Source organism: Onychostoma macrolepis, chromosome 22 (genome assembly GCF_012432095.1).
Source record: "Onychostoma macrolepis isolate SWU-2019 chromosome 22, ASM1243209v1, whole genome shotgun sequence".
In the NCBI taxonomy this organism is placed as follows: domain Eukaryota; kingdom Metazoa; phylum Chordata; class Actinopteri; order Cypriniformes; family Cyprinidae; genus Onychostoma; species Onychostoma macrolepis.
In genome coordinates this window covers 5,577,165-5,600,458 of record NC_081176.1, presented here as the reverse complement: position 1 = coordinate 5,600,458, position 23,294 = coordinate 5,577,165, and the positions used below count along the sequence as shown (strand labels likewise).

At 37.0% G+C, this 23,294-nt stretch overlaps 1 protein-coding gene across 1 annotated transcript in view; it reads right to left on the bottom strand.

Moving 5' to 3' along the window:
• Positions 1-823: 823 nt before the first annotated feature.
• Positions 824-23,294, bottom strand: part of LOC131531378 (SLAM family member 9-like) — a 28,993-nt gene continuing 6,522 nt past the window's right edge. Inside the window, exons 2-6 of the mRNA XM_058762092.1 lie at positions 17,214-17,543; positions 3,159-3,455; positions 2,922-2,972; positions 2,234-2,301; positions 824-1,303 (exon numbers count right to left, since the gene is read on the bottom strand). Of these exons, the coding sequence (XP_058618075.1) occupies positions 1,250-1,303; positions 2,234-2,301; positions 2,922-2,972; positions 3,159-3,455; positions 17,214-17,543 (800 nt within the window). The 3' untranslated portion in view covers positions 824-1,249. The remainder of the gene's footprint in view (positions 1,304-2,233; positions 2,302-2,921; positions 2,973-3,158; positions 3,456-17,213; positions 17,544-23,294) is intronic.

Below are 23,294 nucleotides of genomic sequence, written 5' to 3'. Positions count from 1 at the left end.
AGTGTATGTGGGCAAAAGCACCTTGACGGCCATTCATTTATAGTTTTATTTTAGCCATAGATGTACAAAATCACAGATTTTTTTTGGAGAATTGTAAAATAGATTTGGTTATTGGTGTTGGTTATTTGTGTTACATTTGCACTTTTTAATTGAATTTTGCTTGATTTAATTTTTTACACTTTGAGCCAAACTCATCTTTCACAGAACAGATTAAAACTACTATTTTGAACTTATTTAGTAGCACTGTTAAGCTACTAAAAAGTATAGTTTGCATGTTATGCTATTTCTAGTTATTTGCTCATGAAAACGGATACAAATAAAATAAATGATCAATAACCACAACATTAAGTCGTACATTGTCACTTTTGGAGAGTCATTTTGGAAATAAATAGAGACAAAAAAAGGTGTGCCATGACGAGTAATTTAAAAAATAACTCCTGCTAACTCTTGTTAGAGCTGAAAATAACCAATGAAACTAGCACTGGGGTCAAAGTATTTAAGGTCATAATGCATAAAGTATGTGATCTTTTCATATTTTGCAGTAATATCAATGTTTGACTTGAGATCTTTTTTATCAAACATCAATATTTATGATCTCAGTATTTTGGAGTAAACTGGTGTTGTGTAAAGCAGAAGTCAAACTGTGAACATACATGCGGGAATGGAAGAAAAAAAAAAACACCCTTAAACCACAAGCTATCGACACATCAAGACAAACAGGCACAAACTGACATCAACCACAGACGTCCAGTAATAGACTCCTGCTCACACAGAAGCTGTTTGCTCACCCAAAAGATCAAACCACGTCTTTGTACAGAAATAATTTATTCAGACCACAGGTGGATTCATTTTGGCTCACAAACTGAGTTTGTTAGTGGGGTCAGAGCCTCAAACTGCCAGGGGCCTCTAAAGATGTTGAACTCCAGGATCCTTGGCGCATCTGACCACTACCATACATTGAGAATCTACTATTTCCGGTCGATTTTTGAAGTGTGGATCCGTGCACACTCTAATGGCTAATATTGCCCACAATCCATTGCGCTTAGGTGTAGGATTCAGTTCAGTACTACAAACACGAATAAAATAATAGTGTGTACTTTTTCCTCACCAAAAGAGTACATACTTTAAGGGCGTAGTATAAGTAGGCACATTGGGAAGCAGCAATAGACTCAGAAACTGCAGGGTGTTGCAGGAACTTCCTGGTGTAATGATCACTCAGCGCGATCTGGTACAACTGACTGAAGATTGATCATCTTCTAGTGACGACACCTGCATACACCACATCCTCCTCCTCTTTAACATTCTTTAAAAAAAAAACACACGTCACAAATTTAATGATAAAATCTTCTGAAATTAAAAAGTGGCAAATTCATCTTAAAAAATTGAGATTCAGTGCTATACACTGTAGTCAGCACTGTTATTAGGGGGAAAAAAATCTACTACTGTTAAGCTAACGTGAAAAAGCTTGAGGAAATGCTATAATTCATCTGCCTCATCTATCTACCTTTTTTTGGCAACGTGGAAGTAAACTATTTTCTGTGAATGTCTGGTTCATTAGATGCTAACTGAAGAACGATAACAAAGTGCAGTAAATGGAAAAACCGTTTGCACTACAAACCAATGTGTTTATGATTACAATAATAAATTCAAACTATATGACGACAAATACCAGTTTGTGGTATCAAGCAGCATAATGCTGCATAATTTCCGTACAGCTGAAACAACAGGAAAGTAATGACACCTGAAGCCTTGCACTGGTGCCAAATGGTCAGTTACAAATGGATGTGCCTTTCTTTCTGTTTTTGCCTTAAGATTCAATCTCAGCCAAAAAATAAAAATAAAATGTAATAAATAGGTGGACAGTGTTGCAGCCTTGTAAAGCTAGTTTAACTTTGAATAAAAAAGTTTCTGTCTCACTCTTAAACATATGCACTCATGCAATATGTGCATTTTCGTCACTTTCATTTCCTGAAGACTTTGGTTTTCTTGTGAAATCACATGACAGTGTAACACTGAAACTTATTTATTTTTTATGTAAAAGTCCGTAGTGTTAATGGTAACGTTTACAGTTTCTGGACTCTTTCAGAGTTTTTCAGTTGCTTTAAAAACATACTCCAGTAGAAATGATCTACAGCAAAGGTCAGTTGTTTCATGATCGGTCACATACAAACACAGTACATTCACATAAATCTGCAGTGACAAACAACGTAAAATAGGAATAAATGATTTTTACCGATTTCTGTGCTTTTCTTTTGTAGAATGTTGGATCAGCGTAAGTGATCTCCTCTTCACGAGCCTGAACTGTTTCAATGATAATAACAGATGCATTAAAAGAAAACTCATTCCTAACTAGATGTTGTTGTTGTTTTTTTTTTTTTAAATTACTATGTGTCATTAGGCTGCTGTGGCCTAATAGTTAGAGATTTGGACTTGTAACCCAAAGGTCTCTCAGTCTCTCGGTCTCTCTCTCTCTCTCTCTCTCTCTCTCTCTCTCACACACACACACGGTTCCTAGCAAAGTATGTGCTAGCAATGAAATTTGGAAATATATTATTTGCTGATAATTAATAAATTATGAGGAATTTTAACAAGGTTTAAGTTATTTGGATTGATTTATTTATTTCTGTATGGTTAAATTTTCCTTAAACCTTAATAATTGAAATATGCTGAGGACAGTATTTTTACGCAGGTAAGATTAGGTTCATGAAGTGTAGAGAAAGTAGTTTTATGATTGATTTTGATGCCGTTTGATAAATAAGTCCATTTTTTTTTTTTTTTATGATTTAGATAAGTAAAGAGTTTTGTTCAGCATCATTTTATAGATACGGACATGTTTTTCTGAATGTGATTGTGATCTATACTTTAATCGATATGTTACAAGTATTACTTGTTAATAGTTAAAAGCAGTAGGTAACACTTGCCTTCTTGATCTGTTTTCCTGTGTTTCCTGCAGATGCAGAAGATCCCGACTGCTGTTATAATCAACAGAGATCCAGCAGCAGAAATCAACATTATCAGAAAGACTGGAGGAAGATAAGGAAACTGTGCTGCAACGTCTAAAGAGAGGCAGTAATGTAAAAGTGATTGTGTCGATCTGATCTATGTAAAAATACAGAGATCGGCTCGGTAAATAATCACTAATATCAGCGCTGCTGTACCTGAACATGTGTGACAGAGTTGACTGATGTCCAGATGTCTCGTCTGGTTGCTGATGGGATTGTTGAGCACACAGCTGTAGGTGTTGTTATCCTGATATTCCACCTCCAGAGGTAGAGAGAGACTGATGCTGAGATCAGACACACTGATGCTGGACAATAAACTGTTTCCTTTGTACCAGGAGAGAGTCACATGACCCACATTCACCACTGAACACACCAATGAACAATTCTGCTGCGATGATGATGATGAAGAACATTGTGAAGAGTTACTGCTGATGACAGGAACCGGTAGACGAGCTGGAAAAGATTTGAATAATTCATACTATCTGTTGATTGAGAGTTTGTGATGTCATTCAGTGATTGTGTCTATTGTTCTTTTAGAATTGTAAAATTTGTGCTGTTTGAGATGCTGACATAGTAAAAAGTAGACAAATCAAAACAATGAGTGTGTATCTCAAATTTTACCATTCCACTATTGAAAAAAACAAACAAAAAAAAAATCAAATATTTATGATGCATCTATAGCTATAACAAAAGCTATAACAAAGGAAAAGAAAAGAAACCAATATTTAGCTCACCATAGACAGTGAGACTGAAATTCTTGCTCACACTGTTGGTCAGTAGTTTATAGAGTCCAGTATGTTCAGTTGTGGTGTTTGTGATGATCAGAGATCCAGTTTGATTGTCCAGCTTCAGTCTGTCTCTGAATCTCTCATCAAGAACATCATCATATGCAGTCATGCTGCCGGCCATTACATTGATTTGAGCTATTGAAGTGTTTTCAGCTCCAAACCTCCACAGAATCAGATCATCATCCATCATTTCAGTAAAACCAGAGTTTAGAGCGACTGAATCTCCCTCCAGCACTGACACTGACTCCACTGCATCTGTATCAGCAAATAGTGGTGAACAATAAACTGGTCACATATTAAGGCTAATTACCTTTATTTACTTGAGATCACTGGTTTGTAGTAATTATACAGTCAGTGAAAATTAAGAACAAACAGAACAGCAGCACAGACACAATACACGTGACAACAGAAATATATCAACAGACATATGTTAAGATTATATGTGAGCCAGCAAATGAAATTAATTTAATTATAATGAATGAAGTTGCAAGATTTAGTTTAGTTTAGAGCTTTATTAATCCCCTTGGGACAATTAGTTCAGACTGTCATGGTGCTCCACAATTACAAACAACACTTAATACACATACACACAACCCTTCCAGACGCCACACAAGCAGCGTCCGGAAGATGAGTAAATTGGAAAATGAACACTAGAGAAAGATATTTGTAAAGTGGGGTTTTGGACAATGAATGAATGAATCAGTAATAATATGCCTATTGAATTTAAGACTATTTCTTATATGTGTAATGAGAGCAAGTGCAAATCCATCTTGTATAAAAAAAAGCAACAAAATCCATTTAAAAAAAAAAAAAAAAGTATAACTTACCAACAGGCTGCAAGTAGAACAAAATGACAGCATAAAACATTTTCTTTGACATTTTTAATAGCCACTCTGCGATTACAACACTGAAATTACTGACAACAGACTGTTTTGACTTGACAGAAGTGCGATACTAATCTAGTGTGTGTGTGTGTGTGTGTGTGTGTGTGTGAGTGTGTGTGTGTGTGCGTGCGTGTCTGTGTGGATCCTCCCCCAAAGGGACTTGAACACCCTTCAGTCAGTGCAGTCCAGCTGTTCTCACATATATTATAGTGTCACAATATATTCCCTTCTGGCTTTTAAGACTGATTTTAGTGGCAGCATTATTGTAGTTAAATAATCATAAATTTGCTGTGTTCTTATTTATTTATTTATTTATTTAAGCAACAACCAAGTTTGTTTCCCAGCATTGTACATTTGTCAGTGTTTAGTTCTTCTGGAAGACCTCTTTTTTTTCATATTTAGGAGCACATTTATGATTAATTTTAGTTTTAGGAATGCTTATACATAAGAATGTACAATCTTATGCTGATTCAGCGTTATATAAGAAGCAGAAATGTTCAAGAACAGGAGGAACTGATATGAGCAAGTGTAGCAAGATTTCAGAGTGATACATTAACAGAGAACAGATAATCGGTATAAGAGATGTCATTTTTAAGATTTCTGTCAAATTAAAAAAAAAAAAAAATTAAATAATAAAACAGATCTCAAAAACTCAATCTAAAAACCAAGTCCCTTTTAATGACATGTCAAACATTAAATACCAATCTAGTGTGTGTGTATCCTCCCCCAAAGGGACTTGAACACCCTTCGGTCAGTGCAGTCCAGCTGTGCTCACATATACTATAGTGTCACAATATATTCACTGGCTTTTAAGACTGTTTAAGACTGTTTTCTATTTGACGTTTACTCATCTGCAATACGTCTATACGACATTTCCTATCAGATGTCAAATAGACATCTATTAGATCTTAAAGATGTTTATGATTTAGAATGTATATTTAACTCACATCTTACAGACGTCTGTCAGATGTTTACAGCAGATGCTTTCCAGATCAAGTGATCTTTAACAGACATCTTGCAGACGTACATGTGCTATCTGGGTCGTAAATCTTCTAATTCTCTCACTGCACATTGATATTCTTGTTCTAGTGGAAAGTTACTAGTTTTGAAATTGCAGCACTCCACCATTCATTCATGAATTTATTTATGCCTTTATTTATTTATTTCACAATTTTATGATAAAACACATAAACAGTCATCATACTTTGCATTATCGTGATGTTAATATACATGTCTAGATGTTTTTTTTTTTTTTTTGTTTTTTAAACCCCAAACAAATCTCTCACCCAACACGCCATGGGAATTAAAAATATATATATATATTTAGTAGGTAAAATTTATTTATATAGCACCTTTCACAGACAAAGAGTCACAAAGTGCTTTACAATAAAAAATAAAACCAAAACAAGTTAAATACCAGCTGTACAAATACCACCAAATATCACAAACATTTGCTTCCAGACCATATTGTCAGTTAAAAGCTTGTTCAAAAAGATATGTCTTTAAGTGTTTTTTAAAAGATTCTACAGAACCCATAGTTCTCAATAATAAGGGCAGAGTTACAAAGCCTTGGAGCCTCGACAGCACGGTCAGCCCTTGTCTTAAGACGTGTTCTGGGAATAGTTAAAAGGTCTAGGTCAGAAGACCTCAAAGACCGGCCAGGAGAGTGTGCATGTAATAGATCCTGGATATAAGAGGGTGCCTGACCGTGCCCAAAAATCCGTCCAATGCTAAAAAGTCTCAAAATTGTTTCACTCTGTTTTTGAATTATGACTGGTGGAAATTGCATTGTATATATCTTAAAATGATTAGGCCTACTGCTTTATTTTTCAAAGCGGAGCATTGCAGGCTTTGTCCCTCTCTAGTGCAAGAGGGTCTGGCTGCAGACATAGGAGCGAGTGGAGCTCCACTCAAGAGCGGAAATACGTCACCTCCACGAGCGACGCGTCCGCCATGTTGGTCCGGGCAAGACTTCCTGTGAAAATACGTCACTTACACTAGCGATGCGGCCGCCATATTGGTCCGGGCAAGACAGAGGTGTCTTTTAAACTGATCCACAGGTTTTATCCTGTCAAGTAATTTCTACAAAGGTTTAGAGCTGATGTAGAGCTATCGTGCTCTTTTTGTTTAAATGCTGATGAAACAGTGGACCACTTATTTTGGTCATGTCAATACACTCAGGAGTTTTGGTATGATATTGGTGCTTTTGTTAAGCTTTTGCCAGAATTTTCTATACAAATGGGAAATATTATATTTGGGTATTTTGACTCAGAACCCACAAATATTTGTTTTATTATAAATTTACTTATTTTCTTAAGCAAATTTTATATTCATAAATGCAAATTCTCAAATTGTAAACCTGTCTTTGTGGTCTTTTTAAGAGACTTGGAGAATTATATTAATTTGATTTCAGTATATAATAATAAGAAAGCTATGAATTTGCTCTGCACTTAAAGTTTTTGTGTAGGAAGTCTTATGTCAAACAATGACCCTTTATTGCATTTATTTATTTATTTTATTCATTTTCTAAAATTATTATTATTATTTTTCCTTTATTTTATTTTTTATTTTATTATTATCTGTTCAAGTGTTATGTGGGTATTTTGTACTATTTTGTATGTTCTTGATTTCAGCAATAAAAAATAAAAAAATGTTGGTCCGGGCAAACTTTTAAAAACTTCATCTTTATCATTTATTTTGTTAAAGCTCTCGTTTTGTAATATTTATTAATTGCTATATAAGCATATATAAATGGTGCTTTGCATATAGTCACCTCTTTGTAAGCAGTGTTGATATTTTCTGTACTTTTATCTTCGGAATTTTTACCTTGGCATTAATAATAATAATAATAATAATAAACTAAGTTTTTACGGTTTATGACACGACAGCACTGTCTTTTTTCCCCCCAGCAATTTGCACTACAGACATTAAAACATAGCGGTAGGTTTAAAATACACATTTTGAGGGCCTCTGCCTTTTGTTCATGTTTGTTTTTTAACTAAACATATTTCAACTACCAATGTAACATTCCATACATTTTAGAAAGTAAACACTATGTTTGTGATATTTAGCAGTGAACATTAAATGAAACATTATTTGTATTTTAAGCTAAATAACAACATATACAAATCAACCACAGTAAAATAATGAATAATTTCCACAATTTAAGTTTGAATTGTTTGAGTAAAAAAAAAAAAAAATCTTACACTATATTGAAAACACATGAACTGCAAGTAACCGTGATTGTTACAGTAAAGACACATTGCGCGCACGCTCTCTCTCTCTCTCTCACACACACACACACACACACACACACACACTTCACTCTGTACCAAGACCTCCATCATCCATAAAGCAATCCCAGCTACAGTAGCCAGAGCGGTCATCTGAGGAGTAAAACCCCAAAAGCACTCCCCGTTGTCTATTTCCCTGGTAGCCCCACAGTCTTTATATAGGATAAAAATATTCCATCGTGTTTCTTCATCCTTTTGTGCATAATTTCATGAAAGCCCTGTGCGTTCTGCTTGCACTGCACGTTAGAAAAGTGTCAGTTCGCCATTGTAGCGATGATAAAATAAAATTATTTGAGTTAAAATTTAAAGAAGACGCCATCTTGATTAATTCAAGTGGAGGTGACGTATTTCCTGTTCGAGAGTGGAGCTCCACTCGCCCACGGTCTGCAGCCAGACCCCTCTCCTCTAGTGTCTGCTCTACTTACTGCAGCCCCATTTTTGCCAAGCGCGTCATCAGCCTGATTCGCGCTGATTGGTCAAACCAGTTTACTTTCGCTTTAACTGCATTCAACCAGCAACATCACAGTGGGCCAACGTGTTTTAATTTATCCGAGAGTATAACGATATGCTCTTTTCATCTGTATAAATATCAAAATTCAGTCGTGTCTTTTATTATTTTTTTCGACCTTTTGTTTTATTTTGAGTACATTTTGCTATACTCTTGCTTCAGGGACGTCAGATCATACAGACGGGGTTTCTGAGGGAAAACGAAAGACAGACGTCGCTATTACGAGATGAACACTTTGAAATAAGTCTCCACGAAATCTTCATTAATATCTCTAAGGAGGGGCCTGAAAATAATGGAAGGCTATTTTGTGCTTTCTCTGTGCTTTTTGTTTGTTGATGGTAAGCCATTTTGGATATCTTTTGTCTCAGCTCTTCCTTTTTCGTGGTTGAAAATGATGGTTTATATCAACGTTTTTATCTTAAAATCTGTCTTTTCCTTTTAGCCGTTTATATAATATTGACGATTATTAAAGTTCGCGTTATTTTGCTTTTTTTTTAATGTTGCGTTTGTGATGAATTAACATAATCTGTGGCAGCCACTGCCCCAATTTGCGCCAGACCTTGCTGACATTGATCACTTGATTCCATGTCTTTGCCAAAACAACAGCAACTTTTATTTTGTGTCTTCAGGTGTGTTGAGTGCTGATACAGTTAAAGTGAAGGAGGGGGATTCTGTCACTCTGAGCATTGAGGGAACCAAACAACAAAATGAAATGATGCTGTGGTACTTTGATAACACTCGCATCGCTCTGATCAATGATCCCAGTACTAGTTGTTTATATGATGGTGTTGGCGGGACATTCAGAGACAGACTGAAGGTGGACTATGAGACTGGATCTCTGATCATCACAGACACCAGACCTCAACATGCTGGACGTTATGAAGCAGAGATCATCAGAAGAGACAGTTCAGGCAAAAGCGAAAGCTTGAACAGACCCAGCAAGTGTGACAGCACAAAAATCACCAGAAAAACCAACAGCCTTGGTGAAACCATAAAAACATTCAGTGTGACTGTCGGTGGTGAGTCATTTATTAAATACTACCCTATTTTTACAAATTAAATATAATAAGTGATTTTTTCTTGTCTTTCCATCAATAAGTTAGAGCTGTGTTCTGACTCCTTAACAAAATATGTATTATAATTTATCACTCAGCAACGCAACTTGTTATTAGGAATGGATGCTGCAGGGAGTTTGTTCCCTGTTTTTACAGGTTTTCCACAGCTACAATTGAACTTGTGTTTGCCATCTTGTTTGTCAGGTCCTGTCAAAATACAGCAAGACTCCAGCATGGGTATGTTTTCTTTTTGCATCCTTTTCGATCTGTTTATAGTAGACTGCACCACATATATATTAGTTTACTTCTAAATGCACATAGTTCTAAAGGGCGACAACGTCCTGTTTTTTTACTTAGATGATGTCTTAAATTGATCAGGCCTACTGTAAATTATCTTGGGAACTAATTCTCTATGAGCAAGAAAATTAATTTCACTTTATGATTCACCTCTAAATGATACGGCTGTCATTTGTTTGAACACATAAAATTATTTTGGAATTTTTTTATTTTTTTTATTTTTTGGTAAAGTCTTTCACATCTCATCATTAGTCCATAGAGATAATATATCTAATGAATATGATATAAACACACTGTCAGGCTCACTCACACTAATGTCTTTATCTGTTTCAGGTTCAGGTCTGTCTTTAGGTGTTGTAGCAGAACATGTCTTGCTGTTGTTGTTCTGCTGGTGGCTGCTGGTGTGATTTACTCTTGCTATACAGGAGCTCCGGAAAGGGCAAGTACCACCTACAGATACTGTAGTGAGATTATAACATTTGTATTTTGTAAAACAAGTGATTCATTGCGTAAAAGTGCAATCATGTAAATACGTCACATTCACATCTGTTGATTTCACTTGTGCTAACATCATCTTGATGGTAAACAAACACCGATTGATGACAGATTTGCAGATTTCCTGAGTTTCTGTAGCTGTAAACGACTCTGTTCATGCCTCTTCTTTAACTTGTGTGGTTTGTTGATTTCTTACAGATGGAGAAAGACGGAGTACACGTGATCGAAGAGATCAGCATCTGGGTGTAGCTAAAGCTGCATAATTCATGCTTAAGTAAATTTGTGAAAACATAATTCTGTTTAATTTAAAATGGGAAAATGTTGTTTTTGAGCTGCAACACAATGAAATGCTTTACATGTCACGCTGATTAATTAACTGATAAAGCACTTACCATTTAACCTGCTATGGAAATCCTAAAATTATTTGCACGTGGAAGGTTATATTGGAGGGCTATTTCAATTATAGTAAATATGCATATTAAACAAGTACTTTCTTGTACTACAAATCGCATGTAAAATGTTCACTGATTCTTCTATCTGAAAGTTTCAGCTCACAACCATGAGTGTATAGGCCTATATACTGTTAATCATTTATCCAAAGCAGGAAGATGACACGCAGTTTATTACAGGAATTATTATAGTAAGAGCCTTTGTTTATGGTTATAGATTAATTTTTAGCTGCTTGTCTTCAGCTCTTTCTTGAAAGTTCTGATGTTTTTGCAGATCAGATCAGCTTCTACTTCCACCACAGTGATCAAACATGAGCTTGGATGTTATTAATGAGTGATATATGCTTCTGTTGAACCCACTAGTCAGCTTTACTTCAACATCAGTTAAAAAAACCCAAAAAGTATTTAACTGGCAAATTCTACATGAAGAGCTAAGTACACTACCCATAATCCTAAAGACAAATCTGAATCATGATGAATGCTACATCTGGGGATTGTACTTCCATTCCTTTTTCTACTGTTTTCATGAACATTTTTACTGCAGATGAAAGTTTGTGCTGTTGTGATTCATTTTGGAAGTAGGTGTAGTCTTTTTGTGAATTTTGTTGAATTCTCATGAAGAGAATGGATTGGAAAATACAAAAAATAATGTCACTGTTGCACTCTTTTGTTTCTTAATTAATGTTGTGTTATGTTACATCGTGTGCTTTTAAAATAAACTGTTTTAAGTGCTGTAAAATTTTCATTATTTTACTAAGTTATGTTTTCAGTGAAATGGATGAATTAAAAAGACTGTTAATTCAGGATCCCCCAAAAATGAACAACAGTTAATATAGGCCTAAAATGAGTCGAAAACTCCCAAACATATTGATTCATCTGCATTTTTATCTAAAACCAATGACAATTTATGTCCATAATAAAACGTTAAAGTTAGAGTCCAGAATTGGGGCATATGATATTTATATTTATGATTTGAATTTAATAATCATTAATTGAGGAGCTATTAACTAGTTATATAGTACACTTAAAACATCAATTGATTTAAGATTAATGGAGTAAATTATTAAGTGTGAATTCATAGTTTGTTGTTATTATGACACCGCTTCAGTTAAAAAATAAAGATGTCAGATGTAGGTTGGTAGGTGATAGATTTTTTATTAGTATGACCTATATTTCCCAATGTAAAAGCTACAAAACATAAATTAAGAAAATAAGATAACAGTAAAATCAACAAACAAATATGAAATGGATGCAACTACAGAATAAAACAATTATAGAAGAATAATCATCGTTTTGGCCACCAGATGGTCTCCACGTACATTATAAGGATTCATTCAACCTTTATACGATCTAGTTCAGAGGCACTGGAAAGCAAATCATTGTTTCACCATCATTAAACAATTAGACCACAGAATATTTATGATATCTGTTCTGTTTTCTGCTTTCAGCCTCTCCTAGCAGAGCTGATGTCATTGACCAGAAGAACAGCAGCAGCTGCAGCAGCCACGCCCATCAGAGCAGTGACGACCAATCGGATCACGGCTTCAACAGAATCACAGCCATGGGGGATAAAAAGGACCAGAGGTTTGTGAGTTGTGATTAAACACAGATTAAAGGTCTCAAATAATTCTGTTGATTTTCTGCAATAGTTTTGTAAATGTGATGAAGAACAATAGCACAGACACAAAATGGGATTCATATTTTCTGAAGTGTTATTTCTAGTTAGCTGACACTGTTAGTACAGGTCTGTGGGTGGGGTTTGTCCCATCTTGAATCTGATTGGTCCCTTCAGTGCCTCTGGAAGATTAAGGTCTAGTTCCACAGACAGGTCTTAGTCTAAACCAGAATTAAGCCACAGTTCAATTTTTTTTCATTAAGTAACTTTTATAAATGCGACATAGAAAATAGCATTACTGGTGTTCATATTGAGACACTCCGTAAGATGAATCAGTGTAAGTTACTTTCAGTTGAAACAGCTCAAACTTACATTTCAGTCTGGGAGGGTAAGGGTTATAGGAAGCCAAATACTGCAAATCAGATAATGAGGCTGAAAAACACCCCAGCAACACAACTGGACAGAGCCGGTTCATTTATGCTTATTTTACACTGGACACATAAGCAGCACTTGCTCATTGTGCTTTCATCACACAACAGAATCAAAAGTGCAGTGATCTTTTGACTCTAATATATGTAGGTCATCTTTCAATAAATCAAAATTGACTTTTCCATTTTTTATGGAATATTGAAGTATTTACTATAAAGTATTTATCCATTTTTAATTCATGTGCCCTCATAATCTTTAACCAAAATAAGCTGCCTTCCCTCTTGCAGCTACATCTCTTCTCCGATGATGCCTTTACTGGTACGAGGGCGGGGCAACTTGTCACTCACTTGAGATTGTCCAACAGCAAACCACAACCATCCAATTAACTCCACATGGACAGAATTAAGCCCCACCCTACATTTGCTCTTATTCAAGAAGCAGTTCACCTCGGACGAATGTCAGGAAGAGGAAAGAAAAAACTCTAGCAACTTCCACTGTATTCAATATGTTGTACAATAACATTGTAATGCCTTCATTTTAAAAACAGTTCACTTGATTGTGTCCTTGACATCGACAGATTGACAAATAATCTGCACGGCCTGTGTAAATCATGGATATATAGAGATGCATATGCAGCTGAATATCAATCATATATTTCACATACACATAGTAAATAATATTAACATCTCACATTCACACAGTAACATTAACATTACACTCTTAAAAATAAAGGTTCTTTATTGGCATCAATGGTTCCATGAATAACTTTAAACATCTATGGAACCTTTCAAATGCTGAGAAGCTTCTTTAGATTTTTAAAATGTTCTTCAACATTATTCATTTAAGGTCTGTTCACTGGAAGGTTTCTTGGGGAACCAAAAAATGGTTCTTCAATGGAATCACTGCAAAAACATCCTTTTCGAGCCTTAATTTTTAAGAGTAACATTCATAGATTCTGTACTTTATTTCACAGTAAAATTGTTTCTCATATAGAGGAAGTGAAATTGCGGAGGTCTTTTAAATCGCAAACTACTTAAGGACACACACTCACACTATTAACGCCTCAAGAAAACATGAACATACCAACATACAACAATTGAAGATATTAGAAGACATGTTTGTCGTAAGAGTTTTATAGTAACATAGGATATGTTACATGATGATGATGAATTTGTAAGTAAATGTAATTAACATCAAAATAAATTCACAAGAGCAAGTATATTGTTTGCACATGTGTATTTACATTAAAGGCAAAATAACTGAAATAAAAAGAGCACAAGTATAGATCTAGAACTTCTGAAAGTCTGTCTAAATATCATGTAGTAATTGCAATGTCTTAGGAAGGTGTGCTAGACACTGATTAATGTAACATAAAAATACTATATATTTGCTATTGTATTGTGGGTGACACTTTCATAAACGTTTCTATGCTCCTCTGATTATATAATGGTAAATATTATAATATCATAGCACAACAACAGTGATCAGCAATAATGCTAAGCCTAATACTCACAATAAAAATAATAAGGTCATATAGATCATAACACAGTCTTGGAGAAACACAGAGGAGAAAGCAAAACAAAACACCTGTCATGAACTTATTTAAACATCTCAACATGAATGCACCATTTTAATCAAAACAGATACAATTTACTTGTTCACATGGTATCCCTGTGCTGTATACAAATGACTAAAACGTGGTTCTCGCGAGATTACACGCTTCTCCCCGGAGCTTACTCTCACGAGACTACAGTCTTCTTTCCGGATTTTACGTCGCGCCTTTCATTACGTCATACTCTCCCTTTAAGTCACTGTTCAGAACTTTTACTTTCATCAGGCCTCAGAAATTGAAATTATCTTCCATAAAATATAACAACTATAATTTTGCTTTACATCTTTTTACTAGTCTGTGCGGTATGTGTGTTAGATAAATTTGACACTTGTGTTGTAGCACTTGTGTTTGAAACTTGTGTTGTGTTGTTCTCTGTTGAGAAACTGATTTTAAATGATTCTGTATAAACCAACCAAAGACCTATATCCGTAACAAAATGTAATGTCAAGTTACATGAAGAACTACACTACACTACACTACACATAAACCTGAAGAAGACTCATAGAATCATGACCAGTGTTGCATCATGAGATTTTAGTTCATTAAATCATAAAGAATGTTAAGTATTATAACTTTTTCATGTTTTTCTCTATTTACATATCACTTAGGATAGTGATAGGACATATTTACTGAACTAAAATTGCTCTGTCACTGTTGAGCTCTGTTGGCTCTTAATGGTCATGTGTATTATGGAGTGCTTTTTATGTCAAGGTCTATTTAAATGCTATAAATTATAACTATTTGAGCTAATTATATTTTCATGTACTTCATTAAAATAGGACACACAGAAAAAAAAATGAAAAAAAATGAACAGTTAATGTAGGCTTAATAAAAGCTGGAAAAAGCTCCTGATCATATGTATTCATCTGCATGAGGAAAAATATAAGATTTATATCAGTTCAGTAGGTGGTTTTCAATTGAAGGTGCTTTATTTGGCATGACATATTTCTACATTTATAATTAGCCTACATCCAAATCATTTGTAGTAGCCTATTGCTAAAAAAAAAAAAAAACAAGCATGATAATAATAATAAGAAGAAGAAGAAAGGAGTTTAAATTTAAAAAGCCATATTAAATATTAAAGAATATTCATCGTTTTGGACACCAGATGGCCCCTGTGTACACCATATTGAAACAATGCAGGTAATGAAGCTTTTACGACCCAAAAGAGAGCAAAGCAAAGCTTCGTTTTACAGTCACTAAACAAATAGACTACACATATTTTTATCTTTACAGAATACAACTCCAAGATATCTCCCAATATTTTGAGTTCAGTAGGCTGTGAAGTCTATCTGTTTTCTTTTAACCTCTTGCAGATCTGACGTCATTGACCAGAAGAACAGCAGCAGCTGCAGCAGCCACGCCCATCAGAGCAGTGACGACCAATCGGATCACAGCTTCAACAGAATCACAACCATGGACGTGAACTTCTGGGAACAAATAAAATTAAATAAATAAATAAAAACAAATGAGCAGTGATAAAACAGACCTGTGATTCTAAACAGTCTCTTTCAGGGACTCACAATTACAAGAATCTAAAGAATATTATCTGCAAAAGCTCAAATCTGCTTCGAATAAGTGTGAACAGAAGTTTATTTTATTTTATTTTTTTGCTTAGCTATTGGCATCTTAAATGTTTAGCAGTCTTGTAACAGCAAACATTGACGTACCTGCATGTGTCTGACAGAGTTCAGTGATGTTAGGATGTTCACATTTTGGCGCTGATGCTGATGAAGAGTTACTGCTGATTACAGGAACATCCAGAGGAGCTGGATATATGAGAGAAGAAAGAATAAATCAGAATTAAGTGTTTATTGCAACTTCAGTCAGTGCACGTCTCATCACACACTCAATGGTGAGGTCAATATGATACTGATAGGCTACTGAAAGTCTTAGTTGTTCCCAAGGACTCAAAGACCTGAAATGGGTGTTTGGACAAAGAAGACATTCAAAAGGGGTCCAGAAACCGCGGTTGGTAACCACTACGACGTAAAAGTGCATTTTGGGCTAAACATTAGACAGGCTAATGTTTGTGTGTGTGATTCATGTATGTCCTACGTTATGAGGCCACAAAGATGGCAATATTCAAAAAGCGTTTTTAATGCCCATTAGGAAACAAGCTTATAAATCATATGAAATTAAGTTTTTTGAAAATCTAAACATGGAGAAAGTTTTGTGTGAGGGGTTGGTTTAGGTGTAGGGTTTGAGTAAGGGGATAGAAAATATATTTTGTCCAGTATAAAACCATTATGACTATGGAATGTCACCATAAAACAAGAAAACCCAATATACAGTATGTGTGTGTGTGCGTGTGTGTGTGTGTGTGTGTGTATGTACAGGTTTATATATCCTGGTGGGGACCTAAACCTGAATATACACAGACTCATGGGGACTCTTGTCACGGTGGGGACCTAAATTGAGGTCCCCATGAGTACAAAAGCTTGTTTGTTTTTTTGAGAAAGTAAAAATGCAGAGAGTTTTCTGTGAGGTGTAGGGTCGGTGCAGGTCAATAGAAAATACGGTTTGTACAGTATAAAAACCCATTACGCCTATGGAGAGTCCCTAAGCTGACCAGACTGTGTGTGTGTGTGTGTGTGTGTGTGTGTGTGAATGCACTTTTAGCGACCCAAGCCAACAAGTATGATAATTGCTATAACATGGTCAGTCCTCTCTCTACATTTGTGTAAATGTTGAAATGATTGAGTCATAACTGAAGGTGAAACTAATTGAAATTTTAAGATCCAGAACCTTTAAAAGTGTAATAAAATGTGAAACTGAAAACTCACCATAGACAGTGAGACTGAAGCTCTTGCTCACACTGTTGGTCTGTAGTTGATAGAGTCCAGTGTGTTCAGTTCTAATGTTTGTGATGATCAGAGATCCAGTTTGATCGTCCAGCTTCAGTCTGTCTCTGAATCTCCCACCGAGATCATCATCATATACAGTGATGCTGCCGGCCATTACGTTGATTTGAGCTATTAAAGTGTTTTCAGCTCCAAACCTCCACAGAATCAGATCATCATCCATCATTTCAGTAAAACCAGAGTTTAGAGCGACTGAATCTCCCTCCAGCACTGACACTGACTCCATTCCATCCACATCAACACCAAAGACACCTGGAAAACAGAGTTTGTCACAGATTAAGGGTTAATAAATTTGTTTACATAAAATAACTGATTTAAACCATTCAAATGTAAAACGAATACCACACAGAACAGCAGAAGACTGTTTATTATACAGTACCTCAGTTGGCCTAACCTAAATGGACAGAGCCAATTCATTTTTAACAGTGATCTTACATTGCAGATTATTTTTAAGAATGCAGTGTGAACCAGTGGGAAGCACGGTACTACACATTCAGTTCCCATCTGAATCATTTCAACTGGAAGTAAAACGACTTAAATGGTGATTGCATGGTTTACATTGCTTTTTTTTTTTTTTAGATTGTTACACACAAATAAAAAATTATGTCATCATTTATTCCCCATCCTGTTTTTTTAAAGAAATAAATGTTTAGCTGATGTCTCGGTGATCATCAATATTCAAATGTGGTAAAATCAGATTCTGCTGTGTTTTTTCAGTCTTCTGGTTTTTCACTTGTGGTTCAAATCAGTAACATGCATTTTTTTATTTGATTGCAGCATCTTTTATCTAGGACTAACAAACAATGTAGATCACCTGACTAAAAAGTAGTTTATGACCTACTTATTAACCTGAAACAAAAATGTATGTCTTTTAAGAATACGATCATAACTTACCAAACAGATGCCACAAGCAAAACAAAATAAACTTGTTAACCATTGTCAAATAAAAGCACTTGAAATATGTGAACACTTCTGTGTCAGATGATAAACCATCAGTCTTAAACTGTGATATATGATTCTTTCCCCACAGGATTTGACCACCACCCACCCAATGCATCACTCACGCACGTGTTGGTTGAATATGTTCATCTATCTTCTATTAACCCTTTCTCCGTCATTTTTTTCTAAAAAAAAAAAAATCAATTCTGTTCACTTGTTTCTAGCTTAGATCTCCTTTTTGTCCTGTGTATTTATGCTCACTTTTTGGTTCGGTTCTTGGTTTGTTATCACCAGTGGTCCATCATCGTCAATTAAACAAAACAAAAACACTCTGGAGCACCCAAACCAACCTACAAGTTTTGTTTTGTTTAACTACTGCATTTAGATCTGCAGCTCAAATTTTTCCATTTGCACCAACCTGTGGCACGTCATAGTTCAGGTTGGTGACTAGTGACTCTTGGTATCATGGTCAAACCACATTTCTAAACAGATCAGACCACAGCAGGTTTTACTTTGACTCACAAAATGAGCAGCTGGAGTCTCATTCCAGAGAAATACATTCTGCTCAGAGGGCTTTTGTAGGTCTTGCCTGTATGATATACATATTTATACAACAGTTAAATATTTATTTGAACTACATGCTCTGCTTAGCCTGATGCTTTTAATGTTATATTTTATTTGTTAATTCAATGTAACTTTACAGATATTGTTTTTCATTTCTGAAATGCATGGTAAAACTGTTTTAATATAGAGCTAAAATATATACTAAAGTGGCTCAGTGGGCAGCAAAGTCACCTCACAGCTATTGTCTCCAGTAGTAGACCTTTGCCTAACCACAGTGAATGCAGTGTGGGCGTGATATCTGAGGCTGAGAATGTCACAAGAACATCCCTGGTCTTACACACTCTCAGAAAAGTTACAAAAGCTGCCGCTGGAGCAGTACCTTTCAAAAGGTGCACTTTTGTGCCTAAAGGGTATCCTAAAGATACATATTAGTGCCTAAAAGGTACAAAAGTGTACTTTTTGAAAGGGTTTGACACCCCTGCTCTAGGTTCTCTATATTTGAGTTATCTGCTCTTATCTTAACATTACAGCGCCATCTAGTGGTTACAGCAGATAAATGCCACAGGAAGAGGCTGAATTCAGAGCTGTACTAATATACTATTAGACCTACTATTTTTTTTTACCATATCTAGGTTAAAGTGGAATGTTAGTATGTGGTTTCCAAATTTAGCAACAGGAGAATCAACAGCCAACCAAACAGTGCCCTGGATTTATGATTCCCCTCTGATAGATGATTATGCATATATAATCTAGGGTCTAAAAAAAAAAAAACTAATTTGCTCAAAGCGTCTTGAAGAGATAAAAGTAGTCAGTGATGATTCTACTAGGCTACTACCAATATCTCACCTGAATCTGTCAGATGAAGACAGATCATATTTGGTTAACTTGAAAAAAAAAAAAAGTTAGATGATTTGTATACAATAAGGGCAGAATATGCCTACATTAGGTCAAGGAAAAGGCAAAAGAAGTCTGGCCTCAATTATAAACATATTCATTTTCTTACAGCTTACAACAGAAGACTTCTTTGTGGTATGTTCTTATTAAAATTTGTATTCAAAAATTCACAATAAATCAAAGTCTTGTCACATGTTGACCCAGTTTCCTCAGTTCCCTTATTGGTTAATTAGCTCCACACCTGTTTCTGTTCTCCCTTGATTACATTGATTATTTAAAGCCTGTGTTCTCCTACCACTCTTGGTCTGCTATTATACGTTTGTATAATGTGTTTTGCTACACCTTGCTCCTGGAATTCTCCTGTGGATTATTATTAAAGGACTATTGTTTGTTCTACTCCTCGTCGTGCGCCTTATTAGCTAAACACCACGTAACAGAATAGCAGACAAGCGGCGTTTCTCTTTCTGTTTATTTTTGTTTTTCCTCTCCCGGAATGGATCTGCCCGTCGTCCAACTCCTGTGCCTGAAGCAGATGGACCGTTCACTGGAGGACCATACAAGGGACTTTCTAGATCTGGCGTGCCTTACCCACTTCCCTGACCACTCGCTATGCGTCTTCTACATCACCAGCTTGAGCGAGCGGTGTAAGGCACGCCTGCCAGCGAACGGTCCCAAAGAGGATTTCGCCGCTTGTGTGGAGTGGGTGCTGGAGAATAATGGACTATTTTTCTCCGTCTGCCCTGCCGAGGACGACTCCAGCCCCACTCCCGAACCAGAGACCAGCCAGCCGTCACCCCGATCTACGGAGATACTGCCTGAGCCCACTGCAGACGGAGAGCCTGAGCCCGCTGCAACTCAGCCTCTACCATCCTCTGACCAAGTGCGTGAGCCGGCAACATCGTCCGTCGTCGAGGGAGTTTTGGTGGTGCTCGTGGGCTTGGAGGGAAGCCCCGCCCACACACCTACGACTGAGAGTGAGCTACAACTGGTTTCTGGGAGTTATGAAGAGGAACTGAAGGACATCTTCCAGATGGACCTAATTGACTGGTGGGGAGAAATACAAACCTGTGCTCCCGAATCTCCTGTGTCTCCGCTGGTTCCGTCCAGCTCAAGTCCTCCTGCGGTCCCTCCCAGCCTCCCTCTCCCGCCTCCTCTCAAACCAGCTAGGTCCTCGCCTCCATCTCCTCTGTTCCGCTGCCTCGGGACTTCCAGTCTCCAGCTCCGCCCAGACATGCAGATCCCCTGTCTCCACTCCCAGCCACCGAGCCTTGGACTACACTTCGGTCCTCTGACCCATCGGCTCCACCTCGGCTCCTAGCTCCCTCGTCTCCACCGTTGCCCGTCATCCCACCGGCTCCACCGGGCTCCCTCGTCCTTCCGGCTCCGCCTTGGTCAGTTGTCAGCCATCCGCCGCCTCGGGACTCCACTCCTCTGGCTTTGCCTCGTCACACCATCCCTCCGTCTCTGTCAGGCTCCACCTTCATCCTCAGTCGCACCGGCTTCACTGCGGTCTTCCGGATCCCCGCCTCTGCCTCAGTTGCCTGAGCCTTCAGCTCCGCCTTGGCCCTCCGTCTGCCCCGTTCCACTTGGGTCTCCACCTCCAGCTGCTCAGTCTCCGTCAGTCGGCCCCCTGGTGTCGTCGACCCTTTCTCCACCATGGCTCCTCCCACCGTCGACTCCGTCGTGGGCCGCCATCCTGGCTGGCCTCTGGATTACCACCTGGCTCCTCCTGCTCCGGGCTCCTTCCTCCATCGACTCCACCCTGGCCCCATGAACTTTGCCTCTTCCCCATTGCCTGCCCTCCTCCTGCTCCACGTCCACCTCCAGAACCCCCACCTTCCCTCCTCTGTTGGACTATATTTGTCCGGGAGGGGGCGTTATGTCACATGTTGACCCAGTTTCCTCAGTTCCCTTATTGGTTAATTACCTTCTCACCTGTTTCTGTTCTCCCTTGATTACGTTGATTATTTAAAGCCTGTGTTCTCCCACTACTCTTGGTCTGCTTTTGTGCATTTGTATAATGTGTTTTGCTACACCTTGTTCCTGGAATTCTCCTGTGGATTATTAAAGGACTATTGTTTGTTGTTCTACTCGTCGTGCGCCTTATTAGCTAAACATCATGTAACAAGTCTTGGTAGCCAGATTTTTGTTTGTACCCTTATTGCTCCAGATATAAAAATGGAAGGTTAATACTTGAAAATATAATCAAGACAATATGTGTATTGTCAATTCGGAATTTATTAAGAAATTCATCAAGTTTTCAATATATTATAATTTGTAAAAATCTCAATTTTTTGTTATTATTTTACACTCCTCATTGAAGCTCCACACTCCATCTCATAGGTGGTGGAAATGCACTATAAGTTGGTTTGCCAACTGCCACTAAATTAAAAAGAACTGCGCGTGCTCTTCATGAACAAATGGCAGCAGATAATTCTATTCCAAAGAGTAGTAACAGGAAGGAGAGAAAACTGGTACCATGGTGGACAGAGGAGAGTCAGCAGGCAGTGAGGAATAGGAATACAGCATTCAGATTAGTTAAAAGAACCCACAATATGCAGCATTTGATCCTGTACAAGAAGGCATACAGTGACACAGTGAGAAGAACAATACGTCAGGCTAAGAGGGCTAGTTGGAGGAATTTTTACGATGAAATAGGAAGAACAACACCGGTGGGAGAGGTATGGGGAATGATAAAGAGGATGGGAGGAGATAGAAGGGAATGGGAATAACCAGTTATAGCAACAGAGGAAGGAACAGCAGTATCAAATAAGGAAAAGGCAGAGAGCATGGTCAAAGAATTTGCAAAGATACATAGTTCAGAAAACCTATCAGAGGAAGAAAGGAGAAATAAGCCAATATTCAGGAGTATTAGAGAGGAAGGAAGAAGTCATTTGTACAATAAAAAGAGAAATAAAAAGTTTGAGAAATTCATCCCCGGGAAAAGACAAGGGATGCTGTGTAATGTTAAAAAATATAGGAGAAGGTGCACTATTGAAGATGCTGCATCTAATAGAGTCTGGGAGGAGGGACGATTGCCAAAAAAAGTGGAAAGAAGTGATAGTAATTCCGATAAGGAAGTTTGGTAAGGATCTGTCAAAACCCACCAGCTATAGACCAATAGCAATAACTTCTAGTTTATGCAAAATAATGGAAAGAATGATAATAGAAAGGATATCACATGAGCTTGAGAAGAAAGTTGGCAAATTATCAGAGTGGGTTTAGGAAAGGAAGAAGTACCGTGGACGCAGCGATCAGGCTAGAAAATGAAATAAGGAAAGCCCAGGAAAATAAAGAGGCAGTAATTGCAGTGTTTTTGGACATAAAAGATATGATATGATGTGGAAGGAAGGAAGGAGTATTGATTAAGTTACACAAGCTGGGGATTGGAGGGAGAGTTTTTAATTGGATAAAAGATTTATTGTATAAAAGGAATATGCAAGTAAGAATAGGATCAGAATTGTCAAATCAATATACTGTAGAAAATGGTACGGTCACACTTTGTATTAGGTGGCATTAACTACTATTTACCTACATTAAAAAATAAGTACAATGTACTTATTGTGGTCATATTGTATTGTAAAACACTTTTGCTGCTATTGAGGT